This window comes from Xenopus tropicalis, chromosome 5 (assembly GCF_000004195.4).
Source record: "Xenopus tropicalis strain Nigerian chromosome 5, UCB_Xtro_10.0, whole genome shotgun sequence".
Lineage (NCBI taxonomy): Eukaryota > Metazoa > Chordata > Amphibia > Anura > Pipidae > Xenopus > Xenopus tropicalis.
The window spans coordinates 14614400-14640081 of record NC_030681.2 but is presented as its reverse complement, the minus strand read 5'-3'; the positions used below and the strand labels follow the sequence as shown (position 1 = coordinate 14640081).

At 42.5% G+C, this 25682-nt stretch overlaps 1 protein-coding gene across 1 annotated transcript in view; it reads left to right on the top strand.

Moving 5' to 3' along the window:
* ppp2r5a (protein phosphatase 2 regulatory subunit B', alpha) overlaps positions 1-24520 on the top strand; it is a 57365-nt gene extending 32845 nt beyond the window's left edge. Inside the window, exons 4-13 of the mRNA NM_001078689.1 lie at positions 4427-4519; positions 5334-5464; positions 6937-6996; positions 9506-9614; positions 13224-13277; positions 19172-19222; positions 19508-19627; positions 20369-20496; positions 22483-22584; positions 24368-24520. Of these exons, the coding sequence (NP_001072157.1) occupies positions 4427-4519; positions 5334-5464; positions 6937-6996; positions 9506-9614; positions 13224-13277; positions 19172-19222; positions 19508-19627; positions 20369-20496; positions 22483-22584; positions 24368-24503 (984 nt within the window). The 3' untranslated portion in view covers positions 24504-24520. The remainder of the gene's footprint in view (positions 1-4426; positions 4520-5333; positions 5465-6936; positions 6997-9505; positions 9615-13223; positions 13278-19171; positions 19223-19507; positions 19628-20368; positions 20497-22482; positions 22585-24367) is intronic.
* The last annotated feature ends 1162 nt before the right edge of the window (positions 24521-25682 follow it).

Sequence of the window (25682 nt, the reverse complement as noted above, 5' to 3'; positions counted from 1 at the left end):
AAAACACATTACAATTACAGTCTTTCCCACAAACAATGATTGTTTTCCCTACTAACATTAAAAACTGAATTGTCAGATATGCAGGTAGAAGCAAAAAGAACTCAGCATTACTTTTTTGCCGTTCGGGCACCTTCAGAACCGCCCAGTAAAAATTTTCCACCTTGTCCAAATGGCAAGGCTTTTGCTGATATTGGTTGTTTCATCTCCCACCATACACACACTAAATATCGTACGAATCTCATTTTGTAAAATAATATGGGTGCCTGTAAGGCCATTCCTACCCAGAATTTCTCTCTGCATTTGCATCTGACATTGGGAACTAATTGTGCATAAAGTGCAGCGTTTTGATGCAGTATCAGATGGTTCGCTGGCAACTGTGTAAATAGAGATCTGGCTGAGGGATCATGTACACAGCAACTGTCAGTGGGGTATTCACTAACTGGACCCAAGTACTAAAGGATCAGTAACACTGATAAGAATTGTGAAATTGCATACCTGTATACAGTACATAAAAAATATTTTCTTTGGCTGCACTGTGGTGTGCTGGTTTGATTCCAGGCAGGGAGTATATTCTCCCCGTGCTTATGTGGGTTTCTCTTGGTTATTGCTGTTTGCTCCCACACTGACAGTCAGGTTAGGCAGGTTAATTGGTGTCTGATAAACGTAACCATAGTGTGTTTACATGTGATAGGTTCTTATATTGTAGGCTTCTCTGGGGCAGGGACTGATGTGAATAGTTCATACTAGCTGCACAATATGTTGGGCTATATAAATAAACAATAATAATTCACGCGAAGCAGAAAGCAGAAGTCCTTATTGTTTACTTTGGCTCCACTTTGTAGAACCACCTACCTACAGTGGTGCTCGTGAACCCTTTCAAAATTTCTATATTTTTATATGAATGGGACCTAAAACATCTGATTTTCCTTATAGTAGATGTTGAAAACCTAGCTAAACAAATGAAACAAAAATGATTATAGTTGGTCATGTATTACTCTAAATGGCCCCCAGAATAACATACTCTTTTCCCTGCTTGCAGATTTATATATTTCTCTATTGCAGGCATCTGAACTGCAGCTCTTTTACTGACTTCCTTGTCTAGCATGAAGCTCGGCCCCCTTTTGCTTTCTGAGCACTCCTCTCTCCGACTATGATGATCTCAAAGAGGAGATTTCTGGGCATGCTCACTGCCTCTGCTCCAATTAAAATCAGCCAGGCATTTGCAGTAGACACCTTTGAGGTCATCATAGTTGGATAGAGGAATGATCATAAAGCAAAAGGGGGTGGGGCTTCATGCTAGACAAGGAATTCGGTAAAAGAGCTGCAGTAGAACTAGCTGTAATAGAGAAACTAAATAGATCTGCATGTAGGGAGGTATGTTAAGGTGGCCATACACCTTTAGATCTGCTCGTTTGGCGATGTCGCCAAGCGAGTGGATCTTCTCCCGATATCCCCCACCTATGGGTGGGCGATATCGGGAGAATCCAGGATAATTAAATTGTTTGGCTCTGGGGCCAAACGATCGAATTAAAAGGACGGGTATAGGCAAAGTCGGTCCAGGGACCACATCAACGAGCTGATGCGGTCCCCGATCCGACTAGATTTTCTAACCTGCGCGATCGAGATGTGGCCGATTTCAGGCCAGATATCGGTCGGGCAGACCTGTCGCTAGTCCCCATACACGGGCCGATAAGCTGCCGATTGGTCTAAGGGACCCATATCGGCAGCTAGAATCGGCCCGTGTATGGGGACCTTTACTCTGGAGGCTGTACAGAATAATATTAGAGATAAAGAAGGAAGGGAATTGTCCCAGCTATGGGGAGTGCCATTTAAGTCATTTTTAAGATTGTACTTGACCTTCAGCAATCCCAAGGTTTCTGAGATTCAAGGTTTCTAATGACACCGTCTGCTTTTCAGTAAGCGAACATCCCCTTTAAGGCTATAGAAATAAACACACCACAGTAGGATTGTTATGCCATCAACATGGCAAAAAAGCCAAACAGTTGTATGTTTAAACACTTGCATTTTGCAGGGTTCTGGATAATAATGATTTTGTGATGATGGATCATTCACTACTTGTTTTTGTAAGGGGTACTTATTTGTTTGCCCAGATTTTACAGGTTCTTGTTAAAAGTCACAAAACTCTGGGCTAAATGGGATCTGGGATCATTTTAGGCTGATGGCACACGTGGCATTTTTATGCGGCGTATTTTCTCAGCCTAAAAACGCCGCAAAAGCCACACAGCCCCTGACTATGGCGTTTTTCAGCCTAGTACTGGTGACGTAGCAAATCCCGTTTCCATGGTGCTAATAGTGCGAAATAGTAAAAAACGCTGCGTATTTCTGCTAGGTCTGGCAGCTGCCTTTGTGTATACATAGGAATAGCTTGCTGTGCAAATACTGGCGTATTTCAGCAAACGCTTGAAAAATCCATGCTAAGGCGTTTTCTAGCGTATTTACTCATTGTGTGGTTTGCTTCGAATCTTTTCAAGTTATTTCTATGGATGATGATACGTTTTTACGTGTTTACGTCAGAAAAAGTCATGTGATTTTAAGGATTCACATTTGGTTGGCCAGGAGCATGAATTTGGCCGAATCTTGACCAAATCCTGGATTTTGTGCACCCCTGGTATGTTATGAACAGACACCAATTGGTGAGGGTTATACCGAGGGCCTAAGTAGTCACACAGGCCCATAAATATTCACCAGTGACAGTTCCTTGGTTTATGGTAGGTATTCCCTTGTACTGAACACAATAATACTGCAAATGCTGAGGGAATAGTTGCCCTTCAGATAGTTGATATTTTTAAAGTAAGAAAATGTTCAGAGCTCTGTCTCTTTAAGTATACAATTGAGTGACAGATGCGGTAGCAGGAAATCGTGTGGGAGACAGCTGATCAGTAGGAGACAGGCGAGTGAAAGGAGAGGTTTAGCGGAGAGTGCCATAGAATCTGCTTTCAGGGAAGATCACAAGCCCTCCATTGTCTAGTTTGTAACAGTCGGCCACTTATTCCCTATGCAGAACATCTTGTGATAGTGAGACCTCTCTGTGTCAATCACATGTTGCTATAAAGAGACACTCCTCACCCGCAAATAAAGTGACCATCTGCTGACCCTTTCCATGCCGGGGCTGCTCAGTCTTGCTACTCCTAGTTACCAGCAAGCACTCCATGTAACCTATAAACGTGGAACATAGACGACCATTACTTTCATGGCAGCGCCATAGATTCTAAGCTCTGCGGCATGTAAAGGGTTAATATGCCTGAAACATGCATGTGGTATCATTACAATTATTGCAAGCAATATTGAAATCAAGCCCCCTATACTCTTGCTTGACAGTCACAGACTGGCCACATTAGAGACTAATGAAGTTATGTAATAAACGGCACTTAAGTTTGCCCAGGAGCAGTAATAGCAACCAATCAGCTGAAAGCATTTGCTGGTCACCTGTTTCAATGCAAACATTCCATTAGTTGCTATAGGTTACTGCTCCTGGGCAAACTTTCTGCCTTTTTTTACATATGGGGGGCAAACTCTGAATAAGGATATGCATGGTTTCTAGCCAACAGGTCTGCACTGCTCCCCAACAATATGTTAATAAGTTAGTTGGTTTTGATATTGGTACATAAGATGTTCTGGTGCATCTTGTCACCCCTTATTTTCTAACTCCATGGCTACTGGACAAATCACCCAAATTGCCCCCTCCATTACCAAAGAATTTAATGCTTTTTCAAGCAATAATTGTTTGGCTGAAATTGCCCCAGGTGCTTTCAGGGGATTTCAGTTCATACTTGGTGTGTCTTTTTGGGGTGCTTTGTGCTCTTGACCGTAGAGTGTCAAATGTTCCAAATTGCCCTTTGTGCCATTGCCCTAGTGTAATGTAGATGTATATAATACAATAGGGCCATGTTGCTGCAAATTGTAGTTAGACATTTGGTAGGCATACTAATTTATAATTGTTATTGGATAAGGAAATTGGTATTGGTTGGCGTACTAATTAATAAAACACTTTTTTGGTTAAGGAAATTAGTTGCCATATATTGGCCAGTCATAGGCTGATAAAACCTGGTACCGTGCTCCTCCAGACTGGCAACAGTAGACAACTTATTGGCCTACGTATGGGGTACCCAGGGATACTTTCCTGACTGATATCTGGCCCGAAAATGGTTCAGGTTTAAATACACTGTTGGGTGAGGACTGCATTGACTTGTTGATATGGTCCTTGCTTGAATAGTCCCCCAGTCTGGCCCAGCATACAGGTGAGATCCCTCACTTTAGAACCTAGCCAAATGAGCTGATCTCCATGATTTTTTTTTTTTTAACCTGTGTTCAGAATCCACAATGTGGCTATTATTATTAATGCACCTCAAACTTTGGGATTGACCTAATTTATTCTGAATTCTTCTTTTTTTTCTTTTCTTTCCAGCTGGTGTATGAGTTTTTCCTCAGATTTTTAGAGAGTCCAGATTTTCAGCCTAGTATTGCAAAGCGGTTCGTGGACCAGAAATTTGTACAGCAGGTAATTTTGCTATTTTTCAAATCACACTTCTCTGTTGTGCTTTTATATAAATACTGGCATTGATATGATGGCGTACATTCATTTTTTTGCAACATAAATCATGAGAACATAAACTTTGGGTTTCAGGTTTCTTAGATACAACACAGGGAGCGATTTTTTGCAGGGTTAGCCCCCTCCCGCTGGGTCTCACACACCCCAGTCTGACCCTGAATAGCACTTACCTGTAAAGTGATGTAGTTGGGAGCAGAATGTCTGAAAGTCCACATTTGGATTATTATACCCTATAGTGGAGAATCTAATTAGATTCACCAATTAGGGTCCCCTTGGCAGTGGGAAGCCCCCTAATGATGCAAAAGTCTGATTTGCAAGCTGCAAAGGCAGCAGGGGAGCGAGTGTAGTTTGGCTGGATCCTGGGTGGGATTTGAGCATAATGGGGTGTGGCCGAGATAGACCAGGTTAGCGTTTTAGTCAGGTATTTTAGTTTTTATTGGGGCCTGGTTCTACTTAATTTGTAGGGCCCACCCCTTGGGGGCCAAGAATGCCAGAGCTCCCCTCTGGATTGGAGGACATGGCTGCTGGATGCTATTATACATGGTGGTTTATCACCCTTGGCGATACCATATGCATAAGAAAGTACCGTGTTACTAAATCTAGAGCAGAGCTTTTGGAACCATCTCTTATAATATTTTACTAATGCACAACTTATCTGTTTTCTGAATATGGACTTTCTGCTGTGTTGCATTACCGTAATGACGTTTATTTACAAACATAAAACAGTCACTAAAACAGTCACTTTTCATTCTTAATTTGACAGCTTTTGGAGCTTTTTGATAGCGAAGACCCCAGAGAGAGAGACTTCTTGAAGACAGTGCTGCATCGAATTTATGGGAAATTTCTGGGGCTAAGAGCATTTATAAGGAAACAGATTAACAATATTTTTCTCAGGTATGATTGTTATAGATAATTTATACACAATTCCTTTCGCTTTGTTGTAATTATGGTAAAGCAGTGCCAGATACCTTGATCTTATACCCATAGTCTTAGTTTTTACCTTTCCTTCTCCTCTAAGTCAGCTTTATCAGGAAGGTCTATGTAAATACAGCCATAAGCACTCACAGAAACACTGCACTGAGTCCTCTATCAAAAGAAACGCAGGATTTCCTGTCTCCTTTTTTTGTAAACATATTCTTGGGTATCTGACTTCCTCTCTCAGAAAAATCCTTTATTCCCGGAGCCAGAGTGTGCGCAGCTCTCTCCCTTCTCCTGCTCCCCCCTCCCATAAGAATTCATAAAACTCATTCCCCCCTTCCTTAGGATTGTGTGAGCTACCAAGGCTAGAGCTGCAAGCAGGAAACTACTTAAAATGGCAGCTGCTATCTTAATAAACAGAGAAAGCTTTTAGGGCTCTTTACTTGGGTATGGTAATGCTTTATGCAGAATAAATATAGTGTTCTAGGTGGCATTCATTTGGTAATTTTATTGGAAGTAAAATGCCAAAATGACTTCTTACTTTAGAACGCACTTGTCTTGCTACTACCATCTAGTGAGTGTCTGGCTTAGTAAGGTCTGTCCTTTCCTTGAGTAAAGTGGTTGATGCTCAGTTAACCCTAACCCAGCGCTACCAGCGATATCCAACATATTTGTAAATTATAAATTAGCATAATTACTACAAAAAACAGTATCACTCTGGTGAGTGCCAGACATGGTGTCGGCCTGCTTGCACACCACATGGATCGAATTTTTGCATGAAAATGCACTCTTAAGTGTTTTCATAACAAAATCTGCTCTTTGTGTGCACTTACGCCACTGAGGTGGGCGTGCATGGTAAGATCCGCTCACTTGGCGAGTGGATCTTCTCCCGGTATTCCCACCTACAGGTGGGCGATATCGGGCTAATTCGGTCGTTTGGCCCCAGGGCCAAACAATCGAATTAGAACGGTGGGCATAGGTGCCATCTGTTCAGGGACTGCATCAATGATCCGATGGAAAATCCAACCTGCCTGATTTCTGTTGGAGGCCCGTTTTATTCGTGCCCATACACGGGCAGATAAGCTGCCCAATTGGTCTAAAGGGACAATGTTGGCAGCTAGAATCTGCCCATAAATGGCCACCTTAGGCTCATTCCACACAAGGCTGCCATCTTAAGTTATTGGATTTTGATATCACAGATAAAATAATTTAATAGGTCGCATCTATAAAACTTTCAAAGTATGAATTGTTGCTACAAGGATACAGCAATAAGAATATAATTTCAGACAGCCTCTCAATTGAATTAAAATAAATGTGTTGTAAAAAATTCTGATTATTTGCTGTATGTTACCTGTGTTTAATATCACATCATGTATTTTGTCAGGTAGCTAGAATAAATGTGGCTATGTATTTTGAATAAGCTAATTTTTTTTTTTTTACATCAACAGGTTTATCTATGAAACGGAGCATTTTAACGGTGTCGCAGAATTGCTGGAAATATTGGGAAGGTAATTCATGGAAATCTATGCGTACATTATTATGAAAAGAAGCTTTTGTGGCTGTCTGCCTCCTCGTACTCTGCCTGGCTCATCCTGAAAAGCTTATAACTATGTCCTGGTTAGCCATTGTTTGCTAAACAATAAATAGCTGCTGCCAGATAAAAACATTCCTTCTAAGATGAACAACCACAGAGCGTTCTCTGAAAATGCTGTGCTTGAAGCTCATTGTAGATAAAAGCTCTCTGATGCACTGTATTATATATATTTGTATATTATGTCAGGTAAGGAAAGTTTAGTCAATGAGTGGGAAAAGTAATAGGGTTACTGAGGCTCGTGGCACAGGATATATTCTCCACCTACATTCTACAGTCCTATAGAGAAACACCTGATTCCTGCTGGGGAGCCTGCCAATAGTTTTAATGAAAATGAGCGCTTACTGGCTGAAATCCAGGCAGCTTCCATAAAGATTGATAGACTCTTTACCTAGGCGCTTCTCCACTGGTTTGAAAACTCCAGGGGGTACCATAAGTCAGAAGTTAAGGAACCCTCCAGTAGTGCTGGGCGGTATGACCAAAAATTTATATCACGGTATTTTTTTTATTATATCGGTATCACGGTATTTGACGGTATTTTTTTTTCCCCATGCATGATTAGGTGACCAAACACCCCCCCATCCAACCCCAAACACCCCCCCATCCCCTTCACATAAATATAACTTACTGGCCAGGCAGCCGCAGGCACCCCCGACAGCTCACAGAGCCTCCTGGCAATTTTTCTTACTATTTCCGGGTTGCGCGCGTGACGTCAGCGCGCACGTAACGTCAGCGCGCACAACCCGGAAATAGTAAGAAAAATTGCCAGGAGGCGCCCACACCGGTATGCCGGTAAGTTAAAAATTTTTATCATTTTTTAAAAAAAAAACGGTGTTCGGTATATACCGGTATACCGCCCAGCACTACCCTCCAGCGATTGTATTTACTTACCCGATACCCCGGGATGGTGTCTCTGTTAGCAGAAAACTGCTCCGGCCCAGGGTTCTTCCAACAGGCACCACAGAGCAATCCTCTTCCTGCTTCTTCATTCTTTGCATGGGTGTGCATATGCAGAAAAGTGAAAAAAAAAAAAAAAAAAAAGCCGGACCTTTTCACTTTACTGCGTGTGTGTAGGCCCCAGGGTAGCCAAAAATGACAGTTATTGCTCAGTGGTGCTTGCTGAGAATTAGGTACGTAAATGCAATCACTAGGGGGTGCCTAATTTTGGTAACCACTAATAATTTACCTTTGCTTCTCCTTTAAACCTCCTATTAAGTTGGCCTTGTTTAATTACATTTAAAGGAACAGTAACACCAAAAAAATGAAAGTGTATAAAAATAATTAATATACTATGTACTATTTCCCTGCACTGGTAAAAGTTGTGTGTTTGCTTCATAAACACTACTACAGTTTATATAAATACCCTGTTGTGTAGCCATGGGGGCAGCCATTTAAATTGAAAAAAGGAGAAAAGGCACAGGTTGCTAAGCAGATAACAGATAAGTAACATAGATTCCCATTGTATTCTACACAGTTATCTGTTATCTTCTTATGTAACCTGTGCCTTTTCTCCTTTTTTCAATTTAAATGGCTGCCCCCATGGCTACACAACAGCTATTTCTATTAACTACAGTAGTCTTTCTGAAGCAAATACACAACTTTTACCAGTGCAGGGCAACAGTACATTATATTTTAATTATTTTAAAACATTTTTATTTTTTAGTGTTACTGTTCCTTTAAGGGCCACTCTAGGGAAACCTTATTTTCATTGTTTTATTAAATTGTTTTCAGACATTATTATGAGTAAATCATACGCAGAGGCATGCTTACAAGGGCACTTTACCTGTTCAGCATGAGTTCCATGAATAGGGCTTGTGCTTCCCATTGCTATGGGATTTTTTTATGTATATATCTTGTACAAAACAATAACATTTAAAGTACCTTAAGCTTACATGCAAGAAGATTATTTTCTCCTGTAATACTGCCAATAAGGTGCCTTCTTTTATTATCCGGCACCCAGACAATAACTCGGTTTGTTATATTCATAACGGCATAAGGAACTGAATTAATGAACAGATTCCTTTCACATAAGAGTTGTGCCACTGGTAATAAAGTAACAGATACATGTTTGTACCCATAATATGTTTATATAAACACAAAGACACACAAGTTAGCTGTGTTATGTATCAGGTAAGAGGAGCTGTCTGGCCTTTTGCTCATTGTACCATTTGAGTTGTGTTTCATTTTTTTCATTGCTAGTGAGAGAAGAGTAGCACAAGGCAGCTACATTTATAGGGGGCAACCCAATTGTATTCCTTAGTTGCAGTGGCATAGTTACTCCCCTAAAGACTTATTCCTATTTATTTGTTGCCCTTTTGGTGTTTTGTGTGCACCCCATCCGTTGTAAATACATGTACTTCACTAATTCTAATACATTGATTTATTTATAATTGTTTCTCAGTATCCTTTTTTTTTTCCCTCCCTAGTATCATAAACGGATTTGCATTACCACTGAAAGCTGAACATAAGCAGTTCCTCATGAAGGTCCTGATTCCTATGCACACAGCAAAGGGTTTAGCCTTGTTTCATGCACAGGTAAGTGCCGCAGCCAAAACCTTTATGTAACTTATTAACTATATCCTAATAAAGTGGTATCCATTTTGTCATCCCTGATATTTGTATATTACAAGAAATAATGTATGTAAAGAATGTAGAAGTCTTTATAATAGTGGCATTGTAATACACCATGTTAACTCTATGATACATAGGGGGACATTTACTTGCCCACGAACGGGCCGAATGCGTCCGATTGCGTTTTTTTTTTTTAGTAATGATCGGTATTTGGCGATTTTTTTGGAAAATTGTCGTGACTTTTTCGTTGCCATTCCGAATGTTGCGCAAAATTTGCCGATTTTTTTCGTAGCGTTACTACTTGCGCGAAAAGTCGCGACTTTTTCGTAGCCTTCGCGCCGAGTACGAAAGATTCGGATTCATTCAAGCTTCAGTATGGTGACTATTCTTGGGCCAGGTTGGAGCTGCAGAGTGCCATTGAGCCCTATGGGAGACTTTCCTTGGGCCGGGTTGGAGCTGCAGAGTGCCATTGAGCCCTATGGGAGACTTTCCTTGGGCCGGGTTGGAGCTGCAGAGTGCCATTGAGCCCTATGGGAGACTTTCCTTGGGCCGGGTTGGAGCTGCAGAGTGCCATTGAGCCCTATGGGAGACTTTCCTTGGGCCGGGTTGGAGCTGCAGAGTACCATTGAGCCCTATGGGAGACTTTCCTTGGGCCAGGTTGGAGCTGCAGAGTGCCATTGAGCCCTATGGGAGACTTTCCTTGGGCCGGGTTGGAGCTGCAGAGTGCCATTGAGTCCTATGGGAGACTTTCCTTGGGCCGGGTTGGAGCTGCAGAGTGCCATTGAGCCCTATGGGAGACTTTCCTTGGGCCGGGTTGGAGCTGCAGAGTGCCATTGAGCCCTATGGGAGACTTTCCTTGGGCCGGGTTGGAGCTGCAGAGTGCCATTGAGCCCTATGGGAGACTTTCCTTAGGCCGGGTTGGAGCTGCAGAGTGCCATTGAGCCCTATGGGAGACTTTCCTTGGGCCGGGTTGGAGCTGCAGAGTGCCATTGAGCCCTATGGGAGACTTTCCTTGGGCCGGGTTGGAGCTGCAGAGTGCCATTGAGTCCTATGGGAGACTTTCCTTGGGCCAGGTTGGAGCTGCAGAGTGCCATTGAGCCCTATGGGAGACTTTCCTTGGGCCGGGTTGGAGCTGCAGAGTGCCATTGAGCCCTATGGGAGACTTTCCTTGGGCCGGGTTGGAGCTGCAGAGTGCCATTGAGCCCTATGGGAGACTTTCCTTGGGCCAGGTTGGAGCTGCAGAGTGCCATTGAGCCCTATGGGAGACTTTCCTTGGGCCGGGTTGGAGCTGCAGAGTGCCATTGAGCCCTATGGGAGACTTTCCTTGGGCCGGGTTGGAGCTGCAGAGTGCCATTGAGCCCTATGGGAGACTTTCCTTGGGCCGGGTTGGAGCTGCAGAGTGCCATTGAGTCCTATGGGAGACTTTCCTTGGGCCAGGTTGGAGCTGCAGAGTGCCATTGAGCCCTATGGGAGACTTTCCTTGGGCCGGGTTGGAGCTGCAGAGTGCCATTGAGCCCTATGGGAGACTTTCCTTGGGCCGGGTTGGAGCTGCAGAGTGCCATTGAGCCCTATGGGAGACTTTCCTTGGGCCGGGTTGGAGCTGCAGAGTGCCATTGAGCCCTATGGGAGACTTTCCTTGGGCCGGGTTGGAGCTGCAGAGTGCCATTGAGCCCTATGGGAGACTTTCCTTGGGCCAGGTTGGAGCTGCAGAGTGCCATTGAGCCCTATGGGAGACTTTCCTTGGGCTGGGTTGGAGCTGCAGAGTGCCATTGAGCCCTATGGGAGGCTTTCCTTGGGCCAGGTTGGAGCTTCAGAGTGCCATTGAGCCCTATGGGAGACTTTCATTGGGCCGGGTTGGAGCTGCAGGGTGCCATTGAGTCCTATGGGAGGCTTTCCTTGGGCCGGGTTGGAGCTGCAGAGTGCCATTGAGCCCTATGGGAGACTTTCCTTGGGCCGGGTTGGAGCTGCAGAGTGCCATTGAGTCCTATGGGAGACTTTCCTTGGGCCAGGTTGGAGCTGCAGAGTGCCATTGAGCCCTATGGGAGACTTTCCTTGGGCCAGGTTGGAGCTGCAGAGTGCCATTGAGCCCTATGGGAGACTTTCCTTGGGCCAGGTTGGAGCTGCAGAGTGCCATTGAGCCCTATGGGAGACTTTCCTTGGGCTGGGTTGGAGCTGCAGAGTGCCATTGAGCCCTATGGGAGGCTTTCCTTGGGCCAGGTTGGAGCTTCAGAGTGCCATTGAGCCCTATGGGAGACTTTCATTGGGCCGGGTTGGAGCTGCAGGGTGCCATTGAGTCCTATGGGAGGCTTTCCTTGGGCCAGGTTGGAGCTGCAGAGTGCCATTGAGCCCTATGGGAGGCTTTCCTTGGGCCGGGTTGGAGCTGCAGAGTGCCATTGAGCCCTATGGGAGGCTTTCCTTGGGCCGGGTTGGAGCTGCAGAGTGCCATTGAGCCCTATGGGAGACTTTCCTTGGGCCGGGTTGGAGCTGCAGAGTGCCATTGAGCCCTATTGGAGACTTTCCTTGGGCCGGGTTGGAGCTGCAAAGTGCCATTGAGCCCTATGGGAGACTTTCCTTGGGCCAGGTTGGAGCTACAGAGTGCCATTGAGCCCTATGGGAGACTTTCCTTGGGCCAGGTTGGAGCTGCAGAGTGCCATTGAGCCCTATGGGAGACTTTCCTTGGGCCGGGTTGGAGCTGCAGAGTGCCATTGAGCCCTATGGGAGACTTTCCTTGGGCCGGGTTGGAGCTGCAGAGTGCTATTGAGCCCTATGGGAGACTTTCCTTGGGCCGGGTTGGAGCTGCAGGGTGCCATTGAGTCCTATGGGAGGCTTCCAAAATCATGCGAAGTCTGAAAGTTTCGCCCGCCGCTTACGAGCGCTCAATACGGAAAATTTCCGACAAGATACGAGTGCAACGTAATGGCTACGAAAAACTCGCGTTTTTTCGCGCAAATCGTATTGGTAACGAAAAAGTCGGGACAATTTCCGAAAAGTCGTAAAGGTGCCGAAAAAGTCGCAAAATGTTCGTTTTCCAATCGGAATTTTTCCAATTCGGATTCGTGGGTTAGTAAATGTGCCCCATAGTGTTGAATCATGTGTATTTATATAGCTGTGTTATCATTGTGAAGCCGAGTGTAAGATTCTGCTATAAATAAAATGTGTAAAAACTGCATAAATTTGCAGCACTTTTTCCACTCAAAAGTATTTTGCCGCTTGCCCCAACTTGTCCCATTGCCTTTAATTCGAGGTAGCATAAACCATTTGTGAGCCTCTCCCTATTCTTGTCATTATATTGTTCACATTTTCAGTGCTCTGTCCAATTTCTTTCTAGGTGTTTATGTACACTACACTACAGCTCAATGCGATACTTACGGGGCAGTAATATGTGGCATGTATTATAATGCTCTGACATTTTTGCTGCCCTTTCTTGATGCCTTTATAGTGAATAAAATACAGATGTGGCACAGAGTTACCAATTATACTTTCTATTTTAATACAGTCTATTATTAAAGTTGTAGAGCCATGATATGACTCACTGCTAACAGCTGTATGTGTTGCTTTCTCTCCTGTATGCAGCTAGCGTATTGTGTTGTACAGTTCTTGGAGAAAGACACGACTCTCACAGATCCAGTAAGTATTGTTGCTGGTTCTTATTTATTTTTTGTTTTTTTTAAAGTCAAAGATGGTATGTTTGAGATAGATATATATATATATAGAGATATATATATATATATATATATATATATATATATATATATATATATATATATATATATATATATACATATATATATATACACATATATACACATATATACACACACACACACACACACGGGACAATACATCTGCAAGATATTTATGGGACAGGTTTAAAAAATCCCATAGGTTGAGGACTGTCCTCACCCCAGGGAGATCCCTCTGTGGCAGTAATAAGCTTGGCCCTAGCCCAATTTGGTCTTGCCAGATAAGCAGATCTTTATGTGTATGGGCAGCTTTAGGATGAAGACACACAGAGCTACTAGTAGCAGCTTATTGTCGTGGCTACTAAAATAGACAATGATGATCATTTACTGGTAATTGTCTGTAGGTATGTTTTAGCAAAGGCAATTCTCAGTATTGTGTATGGCAGATTATTTTCTGGGATTTAGTAGCCATGAAAGAGTAGCTGCTACTAGTAGCTCTGTGTGTCTTCACCCTTAGGGCTCTGGCACACGAAATCGCCGGAAAAGACTCGCGAGTTTTTTCGGGAAATCGCGCTGCCGCGTGTGCCATGGCGGGTCATGGCAACTCGGGGAGATTAGTCGCCCGCGAACAGGGAGTTTTGTCGCGGGCGACTAATCTCCCCCATGTGCCAGAGCCCTTAGACTCCTTACAGAAAAACCCTTAAAGTAGTGCGGTTAGTTTAAGCCAACTACATATTTATCACTTCTGCCTCAAGTTAATCTTTTTACTGTTCTTCCGAATCTCTTGGGTTAGGGCTTTGTGCATCACCCATGGGCTGTGCTTATCTATGGTCCTTGATACAGACAACTACTGAAATTAGTACTAATTCAACATTTAGCTTCATACGTCCAGCATTTTGAAAATACATTGTTAAGTTGCTGCTGTTTATACATTGTTACCCTCATTGGTGCTGGTGGTCAAATAATGTTTGTTTTCTCTCTTCAACCAGTGCTTCCCTGTCAGTATTTCAGTATCTGATGATGTACAGTGTTTGTTTATTATGATTGGAAATTTCTGTGAGGCCTCTGGGCAGGACAAGTGATCCTTTGTCTGACATTCTCAGACTTTGCATTGTGAACTTCTTCTGTATTTAGATTTGGTAATTTACCAAATTTAGAGCCTACTGTATAATTCCTATTTCTGCACACATCCTCAGTAAGTCCAAGTAATTAAGCTGGCCATACACGCACGTATGATTCTTGGACAATGTGTGGGATCTGAATTAACATCCCGACAGTTTTTGTACCATGGCAAGCAGCCATTTGGTCAGTCAGACAGGTTAGAAAATTTTGGTTGGGTAAAAAAAATATCTTTGCAATAGTGATGTGCGGGTTGGCTTGATACCAGTAGGACCCATGGGTTAACCTGGGCGGGTTCGGTCTGACCTCAGCACATCAATTGCGGAACTTGAGTGGGTTTGGGATCTGCTCTTCCGCTCACCCTCTACGCCTGCCACCTAACACTGCCTAAAGGCTGCCATACACGGGCCGATTCTAGCTGCCGATATTGGCCCCTTACACTGATTCGGCAGCTTATTGGCCTGTGTATGGGCACTAACGACGGGCCTGCCCGACCGATATCTGGCCTGACATCGGGCAGGTTTAAAAATTAACCTGATTGGGGACTGCATTGGCTCGTTGATGCAATCCCTGAACCGACGTGTGCCTATACCTGTTGTTCTAATTGGACACAAGTGAATTAGCCTGATATCGCCCACCCGTAGGTGGGGTAGCGTGTATGGCCACCTTAACTCTTTCTGCTCTCTAATTTATATGTGCATGCCCAACATGCCCCGCCCCTTGTGTGATGTCATTGCTGGGTGGGCGAGGGTCTATATATAGAGAGAAGTCGGGTCGGGTAGGGTTAGGGTCGTTTTCTGGTCGAGGATTTCTTGACCCGCACATCACTACTGTGCAAGGATTGTGTATCCAAAGATATCCTTGGGGGACCTACAGTGTATTCCCGAACTTTTCTATGATTGTTGTCTGGCAATTATTATTGGTCGGAATATTGGCCAGTTTGTTATGTTTAGGACTTAAATCTTATAATTCAGTGCTTGCTGCATTGCCTACAGAACATTCTCCTCAGCAGTCATGCCAGGAATACACTTCAGTCATTAAGGGGCTGTGTGTCCATTTGATTTGAAAGCGTAGCCATGATTGTGTTATATAATGGATTCCTGCAGTGTCAGACTCCTCCACCCCAGCTTAATTAGAAAATTTTAATTGATAGCACAATTAGTTGTGATTTGTCTTCTCATAGAATCCCGCTGACTCCTACTTGCAAACATGCTGTTGTCTAAATTGCATATTCTGCTCTCACCTGTTCACCGTGTTTGCCTACAAATACCTGTATCCCTTGCCGGAACTCATCTTTGTTGTAAGTGACGACTCCAGGGATTCTGGCAGTTGCAGTTCAGCAGGGTTGTCCAGTTGTTTCCAAGGTTTGGGCCATGCTAAGAGGTCTACCTATCTCTTGGGTAGGCTGAGGACCATTAAAGGGGAACTGTCCCCAAATACAATTTAATCTTTTTGAAAAGTAAATATAGTTTTTGATGTAATAATATGGTTTGGAACAGTTCCCTAAGCCTCGCCCCCTGTTCCCCTGGCTGACTACTTTGAGGCTCAAATAAAAATAACAGTTGTCACCTGTCCTCAGCCGGCCTTCAGCCTGCATCCTCCCAATCCCACAATTCCCTGCTGCACACGTGATGTCAATATGGAAAGGAACATCACAGTGCAATGCATCATGTTTTAAAAGTTATGTGTAAATGTAATTGCTATTGAAAGCAGCATTTGCTGAACTCCTGGTTGTTACTTTTTAAACAATGTTGCAAAGGTCGGTCTCCCCCAGCGAGTCAGGTCTGTCAGGCTGCTGCCTTGTTTCAGTCAAAAACCATTGCAAATTTATAATGAATGTATAGTGCTAAATTGCTTAGAATTATGTTTTCTTTTATTGGGCAGAAAATTATATTTTGGGTTGACTTGTCCTTTAAAGGAGAACTCCACCCAAAAATAGTTTTTTTTTTTTTTCATAATTCAGCTCTAATTCTAAGCAACTTTCAATATACATTATTGTCAGTGATTTTCAATTTCTATCAATCTATCGTATTTGTCCATATTATGTGCGAGTCTATACATGTCAAGGCTGTATAGAAAGCGAGGGTACGCTGGTGCTATACAACTGGCTTGTTTTCCCTTTAAAGGGGCAGTTCACCTTTACATTAACTTTTATCATGTTAAGGAATGTCCTAGCAACTTTGCAACTGGTCTTTATTATTTATTTATTTGCCTTCAACTTCTACATTTTTGGGGGGGGTCAACGACCCTCAACAGCCAAAAACATTTGCTCTGCGCACGTACAAATGTATTAATATTGTTACTTTTTATTACTTCTCTTACTATTCGTCCCCTGTCATTCATATTCCAGTTTTTCATTGAACCCACTGCCTGGTTTCTAAGGTAAACAAGACCCTAGCAACCAGAGAGCTACTAAAAATTCCAAACCGGACAGCTGCTGAACAAAAAAGTGGTGAACTTGAAATAAAGTAACTCCTGCTTTGCATTGTTTTTCTTTAACACGACAAGCCACCAAGCAAGCGGTGCAAAGGAATCCGTGCGCTCTAATATGTACTTAGCTTAACAGGAACTGGGGATCTGCCTCAAGGTCAGCAGCTGTGATCATTGGCATGGCTTCCATGCTCAGCCTTCTCTAAACAAACACTCATGGCATTTAATACTCCCATAATGGGGATGCAGGATTTTTTTTTTTTGTAATTTGTATTTGTATTTATTTTTCGGTAAATAAAGAACTGAGCACAAAGCAGGTTTAAAATCCGAAGGGAAAATTCCAATGTCTATTAGCATACAAAAGCGGCTAGACCAGAAACCTTCCCAAATCCCCCCCTGACCTAAACAGTCGAGTTCACCTTGAGGAAAGAACAGCCAAAAGCAACATTGGATCCTGAGCTTAGGCAGAAAAATGCAATAAAAAAAGGTTTGTTTTAATTTCGAGTAGGCGGCACCGGCACGATAAAATGGCCCCTGTTTTAAAATAGCCGGGCTAATGATATGAGAGAGCATTCTGTGCTTTAGCCCTAGTCTTATAGGCTTTTATCAGACACATTCAGCTTTATTTTTAACCCTTATATTCCAGGTTACCCCTTCTGCACATAATTGCCATGTTGGTTGTGAGGCAGTAGCACTAAGCCAAATCTTATTCTTTAAAGCAGAAGGAAAGGCTAGTAAAGAGTTAATCCCGAGCTGCAGGCATACCTTCAGTTGTCTCAATAGTGCCCTTAAGTCTCCCCATATTTCTCCCGTTCAGATGATCAGAAGCCTCATAGGAAAAAAAACGCTGAGCTGTGTAAAGAAAGTTCCCATAATGCCTCACTCCTGCACAGACACCCAGACCAGTGAACATGCTCAGTTAGACTATGAGTCAGCTTCCTGTTGATTGGTTCAGATCCACATTCCTAAGGAGGGGGAGGGAGTTCTTAGTATTCTTGAGGAAGGGGGGAGGGGAGCAGGAAGAACAGAGAGCTGCGTGTCTCTGGCACAGGAATTACAGACACAAGAAATCTTTTGACAGACAAGGCAGCGTTTCTGTGAGTGCTTATGGCTGTATTTACATTTACCTTTCTGATAAAGCTTACTGGGTTTTTACCTTTCTTTCTCCTTTAAAGGCACATATAAGGGTGAAGACACATGGAGCTACTAGTAGCAGCTACTTTTTCATGGCTACTAAACTCCAGAAAATCCCCTGCCATAGACAATAGTGAGAATTGCCTCTGCTAAAACACACGTAGACAATTATCTGCATTCTCTATTTTAGTAGCCACGACAAGTAGCTGCTACAAGTAGCTGTTTCGGCAGCTTATCTGCCCGTGTATGGGCAGGAATGATGGATCTCCCCAACCAATCAACACGTGGCCTTAAATTGGACAGGTTTGTTTTTTTCCCACTGATCAGGGACCGCATCGGCTCATTGATGTACTTCCCAAACCACAGCGCGTATACCCACCGTTCTGATTTGATATAACGACTGAATTAGCCTTATATTGCCCACCCGTAGGTGGGGATATCAGGAGAAGATCTTGCCGTGTATGCCCACCTTTACTGTTAAATGTAGCCTTCTCTGTTAAAGGGGTTGTTCACCTTCAAATAGACTTTTATTATGATGTAAAGAGTGCTATTCTAAGACAGTTTGCAGTTGGTCTTTATTTTTTTTACTTGGGTTTTTGAATATAGCATTTTGTTCTGCAGTGTTCCAGTCTGGAAATTGTGCAGTTATCTGGTTGCTAGGGTCAAATCTAACCTGGCTTCCAGGCAGTGGTGGGAAAGAGACAAATATGAATAGTAGAGGGCCTGCGTAGAAAAATAAGTAATAAAATGAACAAAACAATAAAACTGTAGCCTCACAGAGCAGTAGGTTTTTGGCTGCCGGGGTCAGTGACCCCCATTTGGAAGCCGGAAAGAGTCAGATGAGAAAGGCAAAACTTGCTAAGAATAGGCTATTACATAACATACTAAGAGTTTACCTGAAGGTGAATCACCCCGCTAATAGCAGCCTGGCTGGGACTGTGCAGCGAGTGAGTTCTATGTCTGATTTGGGCTTAGATCCCCTTTCAGCATTAATCATCCTGGTTCACTCTATGGCCTGGTATTGTCTGGTAATTTTGGGTTATAGTTACAAAAATATCCTGTTCCTAAATTGTTTTTTTGTACGGATATACTGTCAAGTTTGATTAAATTGTGAGCTTGTTGCTTTAATGTTCTCCCTTCTGCCTTATCTTACAGGTTATACGAGGATTACTGAAGTTCTGGCCAAAAACTTGCAGTCAGAAAGAGGTAGCTATATATAAAACTATTACTGCAACTTTAGTGTTACTATTAATACAAGGGATTTACCAGGTCCGTTATTTGGCCAAAGAAAGTACCAATAAAGTGCCCATAGCACATTACTCGAGCTAGCTGATCAAACGTGGAGCTATGCATATCCCTCTCAATATACAGCATTTCTAGCCATATTCTTCTTTTTTTTTTTTACAGTTTATTTGGGATTGTAGTTAATCTGAATTCATATAATGTACTTCATTGCTTCCCTTCTACTCTTTTTTTTTTTTTTTCCAATAGGTGATGTATTTAGGTGAAATAGAAGAAATTTTGGACGTAATTGAGCCAACACAGTTTAAAAAGATTCAGGAGCCTCTCTTTAAGCAAATATCGAAATGCGTGTCCAGTTCTCATTTTCAGGTGGGTAAAAGAGATACAATTTCCAATAAAGAAAACAATTGGTTAAAGGCCTGTACTTGAAATATTAGTCATACAGATGAACTCTTAATGGTATATTTGGAGTTGAGTGAAGCATTACCGGTGATGTGGCCCAGGGCAGCCAATCAGCAATTCAACGGTTAGAAAACCAAAGTAAAGCATCTGATTGGCTGCTATAAGCAACATCACCGGGTAATGTTTTACTCCACTTTTTACACAGCATTATAAATATACCCCTAAGGGTTCAGGGCTTTACCTCTGTAGGAAATAAAATAGAGGTACAAACCCAGCCCAATAATGGCTCTTAATTGCTGGAGGTGTAGCCTCTGCTATATTATATATATTATTATTATTATTATTATTATTAATTAAGTGTATATATTATTATTATTAATTATGTATATTATTAAGTGTGTTGGTGTTTGATCATTAGCTTGAAAGGGCTAAATAATCCTTTAGATCATGGGCTGAAGCTGTGATGCAATAAAGCTGGAGCAGCTGTGCCAGAGCTTATAGGATGTAACACTTCATTTGCAGCTCGGCTTCCTGAATCTGTATTTTGTGTCTCCCTGCCCAGAAGGATATATGTTTGACTTTTCCAGCAAAATGCTAATATTTCTATATACACTGAGTGATAGAGACAATCTGTGCATATATTGTGTAGCAGTAATCTCTCCCTTGGCAAGAAACACTTCCTTACGCTGCACTGGGGATGTTTTTCAGGTTGCAGAACGAGCCTTGTACTTCTGGAACAATGAATACATTCTCAGCCTGATTGAAGAAAACATTGACAAAATTCTACCAATCATGTTTGGTAGTTTATACAAAATCTCCAAAGAACACTGGAACCCGTACGTAAACGTTATTTTCTGATTTCATATATTTATTCCATCTAAACCCAATAATACATTTAACTTACTCCTGGATGTTTCTGTGAGTAATTTTGCATTTTACATTCATTTGATTTGAGATATTTCCATTTTTAGACCAATACCAGTGCAATAGACACTTATGGTTGCTGATACTCTCGAAAAACTGTTGAGCTGAAAGTCTGTCTAGCAGTATAAAATTGCTAATATCTCAAAAACCACTTGAAATAAATAATGAACATAAGTCACAAAGGTGCTCAAAGGACCCGTTAAAACCAGTTAATTTTATTTGGGTTACATTCCCCTTTAAAGGGCATTTCCACCCAAAAACTACTGTTAGCATTACATTTCATTATGCAACTTTTCAATATACATTAACAATCCTCATTGTTTTTTAAGGTATTTGTAAATGTAACTGCAGTTAAAGGAGAACTAACCCCTAAAAATAAATATGGATAAAAATACCATATTTTATATACTGAAATAATTTAACCAGCCTAAAGATTCAGCCTTTCTGTAGTAGTAATGATCCAGGCTTTCACAGTTGTCACATGAGCTTCCTGTCTAGGATTTTATTAGGAGTGTCAGTCACATTGCACATGCTCAGTGTGCTCTGGGCAGCTGCTGAGAAGCTGAGCTTCTCCTCATTTTAGCCAAAAGTCTTTTGTACATTTAGAGGGTGTGTGAAGAAAAATGTAAGAACAGGGTTGCCACTTGACTGGTTTTGAATACCGAGCAGGCAGTTTTCACCTGGACAATCCTTCCTATAACTGAGCTGTCCGGGTCAAAGCTGCCTCTCCAGTTTTCCAAATTAGGAAAAACCGGGCAGGAATCGATGATTGGCGAAATGCCGATCATCGCCCCTCTGACATCACCATCCCCTCCCCACCCCCTGTGTTTCACCGGCTGCCCGGAGTAAGGAGCCGGGTAAGGTGGCAAACCTACTGGGGAAGTGTGTGCAAGGTTTTTTGGCATCTCCCACTGAATCTAGTCGCTTCCTTCAGACACCAGGCCAGTGCTCTGCTCCCACCAAAAATGTAGCAGGCTGGTTACTTTTCTTCTCAGCGCCATGCTGCAAAATTTTAAAGGGCAACCCACCCATATCATATAATCAGCCCCAAATAGGGTTTTTGCTCACGATAGTCTGTCATGGTCTAAAGTGGCTTTAAGAATAGGCTTCCATAGAGGGAATTTATTCTGATAGTCCTGTCCATCCCTTTAGAGAACAACAGCTTAATGAGAGACATTATATCCGTGTTTACAGTAGAAAATACAGTTTAAGGGCTGTGACAGACGGGGAGATTAGTTGCCGCGCAACAAATCTCCCTTGTTGTGGGGGCGACTAATCTCCCCGAAATGCCTTCCCACTGGCTAGAATGTAAATCGCCGGTGGGATGGCATACGCGGCACCGCGATTTGCTGAAGTCACAGAAGTTTCCTCTCAAGGCAACTTTGGCAACTAATCTCCCCATCTGTCACAGCCCTAAGGAGTGCAATAAATGTTGTGCTGAACTTAATGTTTTTGGCCTATTGTTTTATTCAGTCAGCGGGATCTAAACAGTCCCAAAATACAAAGCCACAATTTCTGTAATGTGTCTATGAAGATTTTCATTCATCCAGGTCATGCTATATCTAGTATAAATAAATTTAAAGCAACTGGACTTGTTTGGTAGCAATGTAAACATCTTCAGTGATTACCAAACAAGTCCAGTTGCTTTAAATTTATTTATACTAGATCATTTCTGTAATGGCTACACACCAGCTTTCACGTAGCCCCACATTCAAATGACAGCTGCACACTTTTTTTTGTTTTCTTAGTGATGTGGGTTTGGTTTGCATTGTGTATACGGAGACCAGTGCTCGGTGCAAATGTTGTGAGGTGCATTTGAATAGGGCAAATTTAGGTTTGTATAATGTGTTTTTGTAGTTTTACATGGATTCGGTTTGAACATCCCTTTCTTTATTTAGAACCATCGTAGCTCTGGTTTACAACGTACTGAAAACCTTAATGGAAATGAACGGAAAACTCTTTGATGAACTTACAGGCTCGTACAAAGCAGAGCGACAAAGGTATGCAAACACTGTTTATCGTCTCAGCGTGTTTGGTCAGTGGTAAAGTTTGCATTTCTCTGTTTGGCCAGAAATTTGCATTTTCACACTGTCCAAATTGGAAATGTCTTCATATGTTTTTCTTTTACGGTTGTGCACAAATAATAGCAAGGTTTTCCTGTGTCCAGTAGCCCATCACAGCCCCCCCCCCCAAAAAAACCCCTAACTACTGATTGATTGGTTGCTATGCAATTCACAGACCCCAGGAGAGAAATACAGTGCAGCACAAATGTGCTTTATATCCCACATGGAGTTGGTTTGCTTGTTGTTTGAGTCTACTTGAGTCTACTACTGCATAACCTATTGTATATATTGGCAAATCATATGCGCTTTATCAAGGCATTATATAATGCTATGCTCTATTCCTCTGATTGGGGGAGGCCTAGAGTGGGATTCAAAATAGACCCTGGCATTTCCAGTACACAGAGGCCCAAACAGCCCCCCATGGGCCCAATAAATAGTGACTGTCTATGGCATCTTACAGCAGCCCCTTTGGCATTTGCCAGAACCCACAGATTGCCAGTCCGGGCCTGGCAATCAGATGATTCAATTTGCTGTTAACTGAAAAGCAAGTGGAAGTTTAAAGGAATACTGTCATGGGAAAACACATTTGTAGGTTCAAGAGTAAAATGTTAAATGGCAGAGGGAATTATTTGCTATGTAAACAGCGTAATTTAGAAATAAAAAGAACCCCATAAAAATCATGACTTTTGTTTTTGTTACATTGTTTGAGGAAGGTTATTCATCTTTAAAAAAAAAAAAATTAGAATTTACTTTGGTTTTTGTGCTTCTATTTCTTGCAGCAGTCAGCATTTCTGAGCATCAATCGTCTCACACTCAAGGGCACTCACGAATGTTGTTCAGATAAGGGGGAGCAATGCCGGGCATTCCATCTCCCGCCCATGGAGCTTCTAATTCCCTGGGCAACAACAATGCCCAGCGTGATTACCCATAGAAACAGGGGCAGGTTTTAGGGCAGGGGCCAGGCCAGGATGGATAGGTTTAGCTATTAAAATGTGCTTAAGCTGTAGGGCTGGGACAGACGGGGAGATTAGTCGCCGCGAGACAAATCTCCCTTGTCGCGGGCTACTAATCTCCCCGAAATGCCATCCCACCGACTACAATGTAAATCGCCGGTGGGATGGCATATGCGGCCTTAAGAAGAAACTACGCCGATTTCGACTAATCTCCCCGTCTGTCACAGCCCTTAGTATAATGTAGAGAGTGCTATTCTGTGTCAGTTTGCAATTGGTCTTTGTAGTTTATTATTTGCGCTTTTTGTTCAGCAGCTCTCCCGTTTGAAATTTCAGAAGCTATCTGGTTGCTAGGGTCTAATTTAACCTAGCAACCAGGCAGTGATTTGAAAAAGAAACTGGAATATCAATAGAGGAGGCCATGCATAGAAGTATAAGTAATAAAAAGCAACAACGGCCATAAAATTGTAGCCTCACAGAGCAATAGTTTTTTGGCTGTCTGGGTCAGTGACCCCCATTTGAAAGCTGGAAAAGTCAGAAGAAGAAGGCAAATAAAAGTATAACAAATGAAGACCAATTGAAAAGTTGCTGAGAATATGCTATTCTATTACGTTAACCTAAAGTTGAACAACCCCTTTAATACAGTGAGGACTAAACTGTATAAGTGCTTGTAAATAAACATACAGACGTCTTTGCTTTCACTTTGCTGCCTCCCCAGACTCGCAAGTCAAGCGACTAATTGCAACGTTGTTTTTGTCTTTTTTTCCCAGAGAGAAAAAAAAAGAACTAGAAAGAGAAGAACTGTGGAGGAGGCTGGATGACCTGCTGCTAAAGAAAACTCTGGCTGACAAGCAGAACCCGGCTCTGTGTGTGCAGAACATACAGAACAATGCAAGTGCCAAATAAAAACAACATGACAACAACCTCTGCTCCGCAGGCAAATACTTTTAAACATGGCTTTGCCGCTAATGTACAGAAAGCAAGCAACCTTCTCAGTATCACATAAAGCCGACTCGTTGGAGGGACTGGCTGTTGGGGGGGCCGGTAGCGAGCATTGCAGGGCAATAGGTTACACAGGCCTTTCCCATAGCCGCTTTATAAACCCCGTGTTATATTTTTTTCCCAACAATTTTTTTCTATGTCCAGTCATTGATTGCTGGGGAGAAGAATTAATTTTTATAATCTGTAAAATAAGTAAAGTAATTCCGGGAGTGGTAAGAATTATGACTTGAATTCTTTAATATTATATATATATATTATATATTTTTTTTTTTTTTGATTGTGTTGCACATAGGTGTGTTAGTCTGCTATGTACATTTTTTATTTTTATTTTTTTGGCGTTTTACATTTTTTTTTCCTCAGTTGCAATTCTCCGTTTGGAGGTTCTTATCGAAACATTGGCACCTGGCACTACTGTTTCTATTTTCAAATAAAAAAAAACAAAGGAAGGTACTTCTTGCCTAACCTTTAAACAAGTCCTGGTTATTAAAGTATCTTTAACTTCCCACTAGGAAAAGGATAAGCCCCGTTTACAGCTCATAAACTCACTCACTAGGAACTAGTGCAGTAATGAAAATTAATTGCAAATATAAACATTATGTAAGCAAACCTATGTAGGGGCTGCAGGGTAAAGGTGTATGGGAGCCTCCCTGAGGGCCGGCCCAGCTGTCATCTTGCTAAAGGCCAGCCAGGTATCCATTGGGCCAGTTTGATGAGGGCAGTGTCAGCATATTGATGCTCTACTCATCTGCAAGGATTTTTATCATTTGATCCTAGGGGCCAAGCGATTGGATTGGCCCAGCACGTGGTTGGCCCAGCACATGGTTGGCCCGAGCGGGCTGTTTTATTATCCGTTAATATCTAATCAGCCTATCCCTCAACATTCCAGATTTAAAAAGAAGGGCTCACTACACACTTTTAAACCTCACCTACTCTCCAGTAAACCCTTTATCCTCAGGTTCATGATTCTTAACTGTTCCACTGTAATAGGGATGGTTGGGAGGTATCATAAATGGTGTCTTCTGGTTGGTTGCTGTGGGTTACTGGAGAGACAGATTTTTAAATGATTCCCATTGTTTTTAACCT